The sequence below is a fragment of the Haliaeetus albicilla genome, chromosome 9 (assembly GCF_947461875.1).
Source record: "Haliaeetus albicilla chromosome 9, bHalAlb1.1, whole genome shotgun sequence".
NCBI lineage: Eukaryota > Metazoa > Chordata > Aves > Accipitriformes > Accipitridae > Haliaeetus > Haliaeetus albicilla.
The window spans coordinates 41,581,136-41,594,022 of NC_091491.1; the positions used below are offsets into that span (position 1 = coordinate 41,581,136).

At 41.3% G+C, this 12,887-nt stretch overlaps 2 protein-coding genes across 9 annotated transcripts in view; one reads left to right on the top strand and one right to left on the bottom strand.

The window, feature by feature from the left end:
* Positions 1-9,896, bottom strand: part of SMC4 (structural maintenance of chromosomes 4) — a 39,871-nt gene extending 29,975 nt beyond the window's left edge. The window contains exons 1-5 of one of the 4 annotated variants that reach the window (XM_069792834.1): positions 9,741-9,896; positions 7,389-7,584; positions 6,078-6,253; positions 5,275-5,466; positions 3,328-3,504 (exon numbers count right to left, since the gene is read on the bottom strand). In XM_069792834.1, the coding sequence (XP_069648935.1) occupies positions 3,328-3,504; positions 5,275-5,466; positions 6,078-6,253; positions 7,389-7,545 (702 nt within the window). In that variant the 5' untranslated portion in view covers positions 7,546-7,584; positions 9,741-9,896. Of the gene's footprint in view, positions 1-3,327; positions 3,505-5,274; positions 5,467-6,077; positions 6,257-7,388; positions 7,585-8,172; positions 8,403-9,740 lie in introns of those variants that run through there. The other 3 variants (XM_069792831.1, XM_069792833.1, XM_069792832.1) reach the window with 3 other exon arrangements.
* Positions 9,897-10,104: 208 nt separating this feature from the next.
* The window catches only part of IFT80 (intraflagellar transport 80), a 63,145-nt gene continuing 60,362 nt past the window's right edge, over positions 10,105-12,887 (top strand). For 2 of the 5 annotated variants that reach the window (XR_011326249.1, XM_069792835.1), the window contains exons 1-2: positions 10,105-10,681; positions 11,611-11,742. The gene's annotated coding sequence lies outside the window, so the exon portion shown is untranslated. Of the gene's footprint in view, positions 10,682-10,707; positions 10,840-11,396; positions 11,504-11,610; positions 11,743-12,887 lie in introns of those variants that run through there. The other 3 variants (XM_069792836.1, XM_069792838.1, XM_069792837.1) reach the window with 3 other exon arrangements.

Here is a 12,887-nt window from a genome sequence, read left to right on the forward strand (position 1 = left end):
TTCCTTTTAAAAGGTTCGTATCGACTGTACTTCTCTTACCTTGAAAGACTGCAAAAGCCAATTTCAGCAGGCATTAACGGTTGCTGTCCAGAGCCAGTTTGCTTTGCTCCCCAGACATGCCTACCCTGCAATGTCCAAAACTGACATTCCTTCAAATGATCCCCATTTATTTAATAATTCTTTAGAGGCAAACCAGCCAGGATAAAGAGGCTGGGATTTTTTTTCTGGCCTCAAGGTTAACCTGTTCAGGAGTCACTATTGAGCAACTGCAGACATACATACTTTCCGAGTTTTGCCCAGCCCGGTCAGAGCACAGAACCCACACAAGTTTTCTGCATATGTACACTGACATTCCAAGTAAGTCTTTCGAGAAAAGCTAAGTAATTTTATTTGTTGTTCTTTACAGATATACAAGTTACTGAAGCTGGGGCATTAGGTGTGGAAGACAGAAAAATAGCAGCAAGATGCTAGATTTTACCACAGTGCTTAGCATACTTTTTTTTTTAAGTGACAAGATGTGTGTTTTCCTGTTGCAGTTTCAGGCTGTGGCAAGCTCATTAAAAATGCACTGAACAGTTATCTATTCCTGAAGTACTGAAAGCATATAGCAATTTATTAAAAACATGAAATATGCAGCATTAGAACTTAAGGATCACAAAAGTGACAAACTCCTCCTGTTAAGTGTTGGCAATATCCCACTGTAGCCAGAACCATTTTTAAACAAGATTTTTTTCAATTAGCTGGTTCAGGCACAGAATTTGTAATACTTCTAGAACTACTCTATTAGTCTTACAAAAGTCATCAGTAGTTTGAGTTTAGTATTTTCAGTATGGCATCAGCAGATGTACCTGTATCATGCCCTGCCTAACTTTTACAAAATTCAGTCTGGCCTAAGCTTTCAAATTTTATCCTACAAGGCACCGAAATCTGCTATGTCAGAAAAAGAGTGCAAAATAGGGGGTGAAGTAGGGAGAAGAAACCAAAAAAATAAAGCATTCTTCTAAAAAGCAAATATTCTCCATTGAGTAATGCTAAATATGCTAGCAAGATATAATTAGGTATCCAAAGGTTTTGTTACTACATGTAGGACATGTTCTCTTACAACTTTTTCTTTAGTACTAACTAGTGAATATTCTGTTACACACGAAAACCAGCATTTGATAATCCTTAATTAACATTTTTGCCCAAAATCTATAGTACAAGTGAAATATTTTAATTACACCCTATTGACATAGTCAAAAACAAAGAGACTTATAACTTATTTCAAATGAGAAAGTACTTGATACCAGTTTAAACTTAGGGTAGCCTATTTTAGTTTAGCTATAACAAGAGAAAAGATAAACAAAACTGTTACTTATCTCCCCAGTTTTAAATAACTTAATTTGAAAAACATTAGGGGGAATAAGGGCAATCCTTGTAATAGTAGTTCATGGTCTTAGCCTTCTGACATGTCTCATTTACTTCTAACTATAATTTTTAAGGATTGCTACATTTCCCAACTGGAAAGTACTCAACTTTAAATCACCAAATCAGAAGGTTTCACTTTAAAAAGGTGCAAAACTTCATGTGCAAAGAGAAAGGACCTTGCCTCAGTAAAGAAACACAGAAAATCTTAGTAGTGTCCTCTGCTGTTCATTATAATCCATTACCCACAAAGAGTCTAGTGGAATGAAAGAAAAAAATAATGGTGGGAACCATTGCTTTATGCCTTAATATTGGTTATACCCAACCCTTATCTTCTACTGTACAGGTGGAAAGCTTTTAGGAAAAGGTATGTTCTCATTGATTAACTTCCGGGGAAACAATTAATGGGAGAAGAAAATGAATCACATGTGGGGGAAAAAAATAAAACAAAAAAGCTTAGCAATATTCCCTCCCAAATGTTCCCTTGCCCTTCTCCCACTGGTAAAGGGCCGTGCCCTCTAACAGTAAACTCCAGATATCTATGCACTGTGATTTCTACCTAGCTTAATCTTTGACTCTGCATTCTCTCCCTTTCAGAAATTTTGCTAAAATGATACTTCAGAAGAACAGTATCGGAAAAAAAAGAGTGTATTTACTACAATTGCTTTGTTGGAGGTACTTCTCACTCCATCTTGAAACAGAAAATACAGGAATAAAGCGTTGGAGGGAATAATTAATTGGCATGGAGACTTCAAAACAGATATATCCTCTTTTTGTGGGTGTAACTGTAAAAAAGGACTGCATGAAAAGGCTTGAGGAAGTGAAGCAAGCACAGCGACCTATCTAGAATTTTTTTTTTTTTTTTTTTAGAGGGGAACTGGAAGCTCCTTTGACAGAAACAGGCCTGAAATAAACTAACTCTATTGAAAAATTTCAGACCTTGGGTGGCTCCCACTGTTCACTAATTTTCTAGGCCATGATCCTTCAGAGTAGTTTTGGGACCTGTTAGCAACAGTAGTGAAATAGTTACAGGTAATTGCAGATATAATTACTCAATTGAATTAATATTTAAATACTTCCACCAAGTACTTTAATTATATTTACATTTTAAGTAATTGTTCAGCACATAGCAAAATTCTGCATTATTATTTAAAAACTAGAAAAAAAATTAAGTGTGGCTCTCTTCAGCCTGTCTTTTAAACACCAAACAGATGCCAGCAAGCCTTGTAATTTTAAGGTCAAATGTAAATATAAATGGTATTATATTGACAAATTCTATGATTGTTTTTACAGTATGAGTTGTAAACTGTAGCTTTTAAAAACATAGCTTGAATCAGCTATGAGCCTGCCATTCTTTGAATCCTCTACAGTTGTTAAACAAGTGTAAACAAAAACTACACTTCATGTGTTTTTTCTTGCACTCAATTTTTATGCACAGTTAATTTTTATATACATACTTCTTCAGTAAAACCATGTCTATATATGAGAGCACAGATAAGTTAACTTAACAGTAGAATCTTTAAGTTAATATTGATGCACTTTTATCTAAAGTATAAACAAGTTGCTGAATCTCTGCCACGCTTAAGCAGCACAATAATATTGGGGTTTAAGGTTTATTTTACTACACCAATATTTACGTGCTGCTAGGGCGGAACAAGTATGACCACTCTTCTATTCATCCACATGTCAGGAACACAAATTTGTTAATAGAAAAATTTATATTAGTATCTTCAACTGTTTCTCTTCCTTAAATTTCTAAAGCAGCAAATAATGATTCGCATCTTTATTAGAGCGTGCAAACCATGATGTGCTGCTAGAGTACTTTAAGGCCTCAAATACAAGACTTAAAACCTAGAGAGTACTTTTTATAACTGTAACTGGAAATATAGCTTTACTTAAAATTGTTTTTATTCATACACCAACCTGTAAAATTAAGAACCTGTTATGGTCCAGATCAATTCCATGGCTTCGAAGAAGAATACCAACATCTTTGAATGTCTTTTTCTTTCCATTGATGTGGTAGACAGAAGAATTATCTCTATAAGCAGTTCTAGATACACAAAAATTGCTGTTAGGAACCACTTCATAGTCATCTCCTTCCTGTTTTGAGGAAAAACAAAGCCAGAAAACAATTACTATATCACAGGTTTACCTCATATTTCACAATTAAGCACAGAAGTTTTATCATGCTCAGGTTTTAAGTCAGCTGCACTCTAGGGTCTCGTAGAAGTGGTAACTGTCTTAAAGCTGCATATCTCAAAAAAAGAGAGGGAAAAAAAACCCCAAACCCCTTGAGAACTGGACAAAAAGTAGCCCAAATTGTTTAAACTGAATGGCCTTCATATTATGCCTTTCCCATCTCTAATACAAGCTATTGCTTTGAAAATACTTAATTTATTCTCTTTATCACTGCTTCAAATCACAAAGGAAAAGGCCTACTTCAAATTTAAAGTGGCTGTGCTATTCCACCCTTTAAATTTTAGATTAGGAAGTCCTGAATGACTTAAATACTGTTTGCATTTTAAACTCCTCTTTTATGGTGCTAGGAAAAGGAGTTACTTTTAGCTGAGTAGTTCTAAAAAGAAACTGTAGAAGATAAAAAAGCAAAACATTAAAGATGTGACAAATATGACATCATCAGCTTCAAAAGATATCTTAAACTTACCTACAAAGCAGAAACTAAAACAAAGCTAGTACTATACTTTAAAAAGTTAAAATTGATGCATGCTTCTTGTAAAGACTTAAACTGGCCTACCACTTTCCCAGATTAACCCCCAAGAGCATAATCAAATTGCTATCTAGTATATGCAGAAGCTTTTTAGATCATAAAGTTGACTTTGTATTAACAACTAAGAGCTAAGTGGGAAAAAAAAACCCCTTAATTTTTGAATCTGGTTATTATAAATACAAGCAAGAGGTAGGTGTGTATGTATATGAAGTCAAAGAAAAAAATTATTTTAAAAGAGTTCCTTCAAAGGCTGTATATATTGCCACTTTATCAACACAAATTTTGAAACTTCAATGTACATTTCCCACTATTTTGAGCGACCCCAAACTCAACAGTTGATATTTCAGCTAGAAGGTGTGCACAAAAATTAAATTTAAATAAGAGAAATAAATTCCTTGCACTGTAATTGCAAACAAAAATGTCCAGAAGTTTTTATCAATACTTGAAGTGGCAAGCAAAATAATTTTTTTTTAAATTGCCAACAATTTCTATTTCATTCAAACAAAATATCAGATTCAAAAATATTTAGTGGTAGGAGGTGAGGTCCAGAATTTTTTATGAAAAATCTGTTTTAAAATTGCAGGCATGTTTACAGTATATAAAGTGTAAATAAGAAAGTTTCAGATTCATTATATATTTTTCTAAATTTAGATAACCTCAAATAGTTTCTAATAGGTTTGAAAAGTTTTGCTTAAATAGGTTTTCTTTCTTAATATATATGCTCATATTATAAATTAAAGAATATATAACATGTCCAAACATAGACTTATAAATTTTTAGGGTCCTATTAATTTCAGAAATAAGTCTTATTTACTTGAGGTAGAAGATGACAACTCTGAAACGACTTCTTCTTAAAATCCTTATTACGTATTTCTAAACAGTTTTAAAACTGATATGTACCAGGTATTAGTCTGGCAGAAAATAAAAAAAAAAGATTCCCTACTAACATTTTAAGAACTGCACTACTCAATAGAGGAATTTTTTAAGCTAATTAACTTTGAATTGATGTTTTACATCTGAAAGGTAAACTAATCATGCTATGAAGTTTTCACCAGCTCAGACTAAAATAACCAAATATTTTTCTGTAAGGATTTGAAAACTTTTAAAAAAGTCTCCACTGTTCTGAATAGAAGCATACATACCTTGTCAATGATCTTTTGGAAGTGGATTTCCACAGAACAACTCTGGATGTCTGTATGTTCGTCAGAATTATGGATCAGCACAGAGAGTTTTTTGGATCTGATTTTTTGTGCTCGATAACCAAACACAAAAAGCATTGAATCAATGACATTGGATTTTCCACTGCCATTTGGCCCAATAATACATGAAAAACGCTGTATAATAGAAGGAAAAAAAGTGATATTCAAAGGGAAATAAATCCTGGTCAGTGTACATCACCCATTTCATTTGTGAGCAGTTTAAAACACAATTATTCCTAGTGCATGAAACTGCAGACTATTCAATAGCTTAGCTTTTACTGCCAAAGGTAAAGCAGCACAACTTATTAAATAAAAAAAACCCCACACCTCAGCTCAGTTTTCTAAATTTTAACTTGTTAACTCAAAGCGATACTGCATTTAGCAGGCATGTTTGCAAGGAAAGTTTCATGATTAGCCACGTAAGTCTCTTGTGGGCACTAAAAAATATTCTCATTCTTCAAACACACCCCTAAAAGTTCTCCAGTAAACGAAATAAAGAGAAAAGTGTGCTTTTTTAAGGTTTACTGACAAATTACAATTTTACAGTATCAGAAAGCTGCACTTAACTGTTTTCTCTACTGTCCAATAATGAAAATGTAGAGTATCACTACATTAAGTAATTCTAAAACTTAAAATATTTTTCAGTTATTTTGCGGTCAGCTTACATGAAAATGCAGGAAGGAATACTAACACACAGTGAAGTCTTACCTTCTTTTAAAAAATGCTTAAGGTAAAAGAAAAGATACCTTATGAAAAGGTCCCAAAGTTTGCTCCCCTGCATAGGATTTGAAGTTCTGGTTTACAATATGAGTTATCATGAGACGAGGAGCACCAGCTTCATTGGTCATTGCTGGAGGTGGGGGAGGAGAGATGCTACCCAAAATCTCTTCTAAACTTCGATTATCAAGCATCTCATCTGAGACTGCTAAAAAACATCCAAAATAAACAGAAAAAAAAAAAGACTATAAGCTCTCAATGACTAGACACCTTTTAAAATGTTCAACTGGAAAAGCAAACATCATTTCTATATGAACCAAACCTATACTTTTGCCTATAATTATTACAACGAACGAAGTGGAATTAAAATTCTTCTTTCCATGAACCGAATCTTTAAAAAGAGATACTTAAGATGTCCCATCGATTCACTAGTGGGTTTGTTCTTTCATTATGTAATTCTTATTCTAACATACTTTAATAGGCACTCTGCAATTACAATAGCTACAACCGTCACAATAAGCCTACAAATCTGAAACAGGCAAAGTCTTTCTAATTAATAAGTGCAAAGCCACATTTCAAGCGTGCTCACAAGTCACTCTGCAAGATTTGGGGATCGCTGCACAATGCTCTGAAAGCTGTAATGACAGCACAACTACTCTGCAAAGACAGGAAGTTTGTTACGAAAACAAACTGGCCCCCTGGATATCAGCTAGTTGTAAGCAAAGCAGCTTTTCAACAGTCACTAGCAACTTTTTCTTCAAATAGACAATCGTTTATGCCACCGATTTCAACATATTAATCTATTTATCAAATACCTTGCTTTAATAATTGCATATCTGGCTACCTAAAAAGACACACACTGCTGTTTTTCCAGACGTTTTCAGCAAAAACTCAAGAAACTCAAGAAAATACACTGCTTCATGAAAAAGAAAGTCAAATCATTTTAAGAGTTAAGTAAATAAACTTGACATTTATTCCATTCCAAGAAATCCCATACCATTGGCTGCATATAAATTTGAAAAATCCTGCTGTTGTACCACAATCTAAGTACAATGTTACAGATCAGGAATATGAAATAGGCTTTATTAGGAGTAAGTCTACAAATTGCTTTTGCACTTGTACTAAATCACTGGTCCAAACACTTTAACTCTTTGCAAGCCCTCTTTACCATTTTAAAAGCAGTTTAAACTTGCCAGGAGTCAAGGCTTTCAATATTCCTTTCTAAAAGGGAAAAGAGAAAATCCTATCCAGAGTAGTTGACGAATTCAGCTGAACTTTGTTGCTAAACAGGCACTATCATCAAGTTTACACACCATCAGAACCACAATATTCAGACCTACCTTGGGGAGGTACTTCGCCAAGCTTTCTGTTGCCTTCGTTTTCCACTTCCATGTCACTGGTGGACTCCTCTAAGGGCTCTCTGCCTTTCCGACGGGCTGCTGTAGAGGTTTTGGTGCTCTTGCTTGGCACAATCTCTGTTGGCTGTTCCCCTTCCATTCCAAGCAATCAAACTACTGAAGGGATCTATCTCCTTTGCTAACATAAACAAGAAAGCCCCGTGATCTAAGCATTGAACTACAATCCCCTACGGAATATACCTACATGTTTGCCCAGATGTTCGACTAATTTAGAAACTAAAAACTAGAGGTACTTTGAAGACAAAAATCCAAATTTGAAACAAAACCACAAGCTTCATAATGATATACTTTAAGATTTATCAGCCCCCCGAAACAACAGCCTGACCCTAATCTGTAGAAACAACATGAATCTACCTACTGAAAACTCATACAGCCATGTTCAATGCAGTTACTATGCTCAGAGAAAGCAACTGTGATGCTGGGGGCAAAAGAGTTAAAGACACATTTGCAATAACAAACTGAGTAGCCATACGTCTATGCTCTTCTGGAAGCACTCTTTACATACACATTTCAGACCTGACATGCATTTTACTTTCAACAGTCCATGCCGACTATATATTTTTTATATATAGATAGATAAACAAGACGATCTGCATAATTATAGCAAAGACTTGACTCTTAAACAGTTTAAATCAACACTCGCAAAATGTAACACAACCACTAATGCCAGCATTCAACATTTAACAGAGAAAACCAAACAAAATACCTTAATCTAGCTGTGATGTTGAAGTTAACCGATCAAGAGCGAAACATTACAAAAGTCCATCAGCTGGCACTTAAGCACAGCTCCCAAAAAGTATAAATAGAAAGCAACCGATGAGAAGAAAGAGGACTGGAGGAGCAAAACTCTCTCCAAAGAGTTTAAATTGCAGCAAGTGGTGAAGTTAGTTCGCAGAAAAACAGACATGAGAAAGTTTACTTCTCACAAGATAAAAAACTGACGTGGTTAGAAAGTCATCTTACAATTGGTGCCAATCATTTGACGTTTTCAGACCTACCCCCAACCCACACTCTCATGAGAGTCCTTCATTTGGGACAATGGGGGAGGGGGGGGGGAAATGAAAGAACTCATTTTAAGGCAATTTGTGTCTATGCCCCTGTTAAGAAGTGTTCCGCAATGGCTGTCTCAGACAATTACAGTCTCTCAAAGTACCAGATTTATTTATTTTTTTTTCCAAAACTGCTCCACTCCAACGGAATTGTGCAATATAGACCTATTTACCTTACCAACCCTTCCCCCCCCAGATACTTCAACAGAATGAACAAGCATAACTACTTGACCTCAGCTTTTAAATCGCGATAAATCAGCTGCCACATACTCTCTAACAAATTTAACAAATTCGTGCCCAGCCCCTCCCCCGAGTCAGCTCAAAGGTGTTTGTTAAAAGCATCTCTCGCCGATCTCCTGCCAAGTGCCGTTTTTGTTGCGGGGATGGCGAAAAACAGGGTCAGAGACGGACAGAAAGGCTTCCTTATTAACTGCCGATTAAATTTGGTAGCGACAACCCATGTCAGCGAAAAATTTTGGTTTGGTTTTGGGTTTTTTTTGATCCATCCGTTAATCTAAGGAGTCCAACTGCACCCTTGTCACGGTCTTTCCAAGTCGTTACGGACTTTCTTAGGCTTTCTCTCTCATACTTCAAGCATTAAAGGAGCAGGCAGAGCTAGTTACAGAAGGGTCCCTGCTCTGTAAGCAGATTAAAATCGGGCCTCTATGCTACCGAAGAGTATTCCCGTCCTTCCCCGTCCTAGGTGGGTCTCCGATTCACGGTCCCCAGCGCTCCCTAAGGGCACAGCGGGAAACCTTGGCCTTTCTCCTTCGGGCTGCAGAAGACCCTCTCTCATCCACATCCCCCCCCCTTCCCCTCCTCAAACCCATCTGCCGACACCAGCCAGGACGGACACGCCGGGCGCCGTACCCCACCGGTGCGGAGACCGAGCGGCCGCCGGGCAACCCGGACCCCTTGGGAAGGGGCCCTCGGCGGGACAGCCCCCGCCCGACCGCCCGGGCCCGGAGAGAGAGGGGCTGCCGCCGCCTTTCTCTCCCTCAGGGCGAGGAGGAAAAAGAAAAAAACAAGGCGCGGGGCAGAGCCGCCCTCCTGCCCTTCCCCCTCAGCATCCCCTGCCCGGGGAAGCGCCCCGAGGACGCCTCCGCCGTTCCCCTCACAGCGGGGGGAAGCCCCCCGACTCCACCTGCCCTCAGGCGAATTGCCGGCGCCTCTCCCCGAAACCCTGCCCGCCGAACTACCCGGCGCTGCCCGCGGGAGCTGGTACCTTCGAGGACCGGCGGCGGCCGGCCCCAGCGAGGCTGCGGGTTGAGGCAGCGCGGAACGGCTCCGGCTCACCGCCGCGGCTCGGCAGCTTCCACACTCGAAAATGGCGCCCAAACGGCGAACTCGAACCGAAATTCGTTAGAAAAGCGCGGGGCATGCTGGGAAGGGAGGGGGCCGGCCTCCCGCGGGTTTGAAAGGAGGGAAAAAAAAAAAAAAAAAAGAAGCCCCGCTCCCGCGCCATCTTGTTTTCCGTTACTGCGCGGACGGGCTGGGCGGGATAAAAAGAAGTAAAATAAATCCCCTCGCTGTGAGGAGCGTGTTTTTTGGGTTTTTTTGTGAGAGGAAAGGGGGTTTTGGGGGCTGTAAGAGACTCGCGGTTGAGGGCGACGGCGGCCCCACGGCCGTGCCCGCCCGCCCCGCGTGGAAAGGATTTATTTTAATTTTAGAAGTAGGTCAGTGGGCGGCGCTTGGTTGCTCGGCAACGGGCGGCGAGGTGGTGGGGCCGGGGCGGCGTGGAGGGGCGCTGTTATTTAAAAAAACAAAAAAAAAATTAAAAAGAAAAAAATAAAAATTGTGGGGACGCGGCGGTTTTAAAGCGGTATTAATTAACGGGCGGCGCGGTGACGCCACTCTGGGCTGTGTCACCTGGTCGGGGAGGGTCCGTGAGGTGGCGGTGGGACGACGAGGAGGAGGAGGAGGAGGAAGAAGAAGAAGAAGAAGAAGAAATCTCGCGGGAAGTAGCCATAGAGACGGAGCCGCTTGGCCGCGGGGGGAGCGGGCAGCAGCAGCCGCCGCCGCCGCCTTGGTCCCTGCCGCTCCCGTGGCGCCGCGGAGGACGGGGAGGAAGGCGGGATTAGCGCGGACGCCGCCGGGGCTTGGGAGCCGGCCGCTGAGGCGACCGTCCCCGCCGTTTTTGCGCTCTCCTTCCCGCTGCCGGCGCAGGTAAAGGCGGGCTGGGGTAGGCGGCGATTCTCCTCCCTTCGCCGTCGGGGTCTGACTCACCGCCGCGGTGGGCGAGAGGGTCGCGGGAGCCGTGACCCCCCCCCCCCCGGGCTCGGCGTGGGAGGAGGGAGAGCTGTGGGAGACAGCCGGGCGGGGGAGTCCGGGCGACCCTGAGGGAAACGGGCACTGGAGAAAGCGCGGCGGAGGGAGGACGCTTTTTTCGTGGCGGAGGGGGGTGGCCGGATAATTTGAGGGGAGAGACGTTGAGGGGGGGGGAATGCCGGCACGGCCGGAGAACGGGCTTTGCCGCCTGTGTGGGGCCTGAGGCTGTCCCTCGGGTTTGGGGAGGGGACGCGGCGGGGGCGGGAAGAGCCGCCGTTCCCTCACAGCGGGGACCCGAAGCCGCCCCGCGTACAGCCGCGCTGTGAGGAGCCAGCTCCTGCCCCGCCACCGCCACCTACGCCCTTTCTTTCCATCCTGCCGCCTTGTCTTTCCCTTCCCAGCTCTTGCTCAATCCTCCCGCCGCCGTCTCTGATCCTCAGTCTCCCGGTTCGGCGGCTCCGGAGGGGAAAGAGCTGAGGGGAAGAGCGGGCGAGGAGGCGTGAGGCTGCGGTGTAAGACTGAGGGGCCGAGCGGGAGTGTGAGGCTGGGAGAAGGCGAGCCGAACGCACCCTGCCAGAATAACTCCTCGTTATGGCCCCATCTTTTTTTAAAGCTCCTAGTAAATGCTTTCAGCTAACCTGCTGTTGGACTCGTGGCGGAGTTGTATGTGGCCCGTGTACGAGGTTGGGTAGTGATGGATGTACCTGTTGATGGTGGCAGGTGAGCTGTGCGGCATAAGCGTGAGCGTTCTGCCTTTTAGGTGCACATAAAGAGTGTTTAAGCCGTCTTCAAAAACGATAATAAAGTTCTGGTCTTGTCTTTGAAAGGAAAATAAGAGAACTCCGTGTAGTGGGAGCAAGGAGGGAGTGCAAGCTGGAAGCTGACAATAGCGACGTGCCCGCTGAAACTCTCAAGTGAGAAATAAACATTTGAAAAACTACCAAGCAGCAACTGAAAAGGTGGGTTTAGCAAGGTGTGGCGTGCACAGAAAATAGAAGCAGATAAGATCCACGCATCCAAATAAATGTGAGGCATTCTGTTAAGCAGGAGAGATGCTTACATTAAAGTAGAGAATAAATCTAATGCTGTTTCACTCCGTGCTATTTCTTTGCTGTATACAAATCTTAAGGTCTATCTTTGGGCATTTAGTTTTAGAATTTGTGGCACAGAGACTAGCCCCGCAACTGATCAGCAGAAAATATTGCTGGGCTATGCTGAATGGGTGTATGCAGGTGCTGAATGATGGCATTGCCACCACACAGAAGTCAAGGACGTGGTTAAAAGGTTACTTTGAAAGTTCAGTACAAACTTAGGCCCCTTTTAAATGCCTTGATGATGAGACTCCCTATGCAGTTTTGGTATAAGTGTAGGATAAGGAAATTAGACATTGTAGTATAACAGATACAGTTATTTAAAAACAAAAATAACTATGGTGTGTTTATCAATTAACCTAAAGTAGGGTTGAAAATAACTTATTTTATTCTTTGGGCACAGAAAATTATGTTTTAGGACTACTATCCTTTTAATGCTTCTTAAATTCTGCATAGTAACTGTTTGACACATAGTCGTTTTTATAGTGAAAAAAATACCAGAAGATTAGAAGGCTGCATTGTGCGTCATTGCGCTCCCCTCAGAGTATACCTTCTGCTCTCACCCTCTTGCTGTCACTTCTTTCCATCCTGGGAGACAGAAGAGTTTTAACCTGGATCAGTGCCTCTACCCAGTCCAGGCACGGACAGGCAAAGGCTTTTGCTGTTAGAAGAGGGAAGGGGACAAGAGAGTGGGGCCCCACTGAACTGCTTATGGAATTACTGTGTTACAGTAAAGTATCATGAACATTACAAATAGGGGTGGATGGAAGACTAGGATATTGTATCATTTTGTCATGGCAGGATTACTTTTGTAGTATGGCTTTTTCCTCTAAGTCTTCTCACAGTGCTCTTGCTAAGAATGAAATTCCTTGAAAAGTTTGCGATTCCAGGTTTTTGCTTGCTACCTTCGTGGCTATATGTCAGCACGAGGGAACTTCAGTGTTTCAATGTATAATGTTTCAGCAATATGTTCCTAGTATCGCTTGTTCTTTAAATTGTCCAGTGTGTTTATA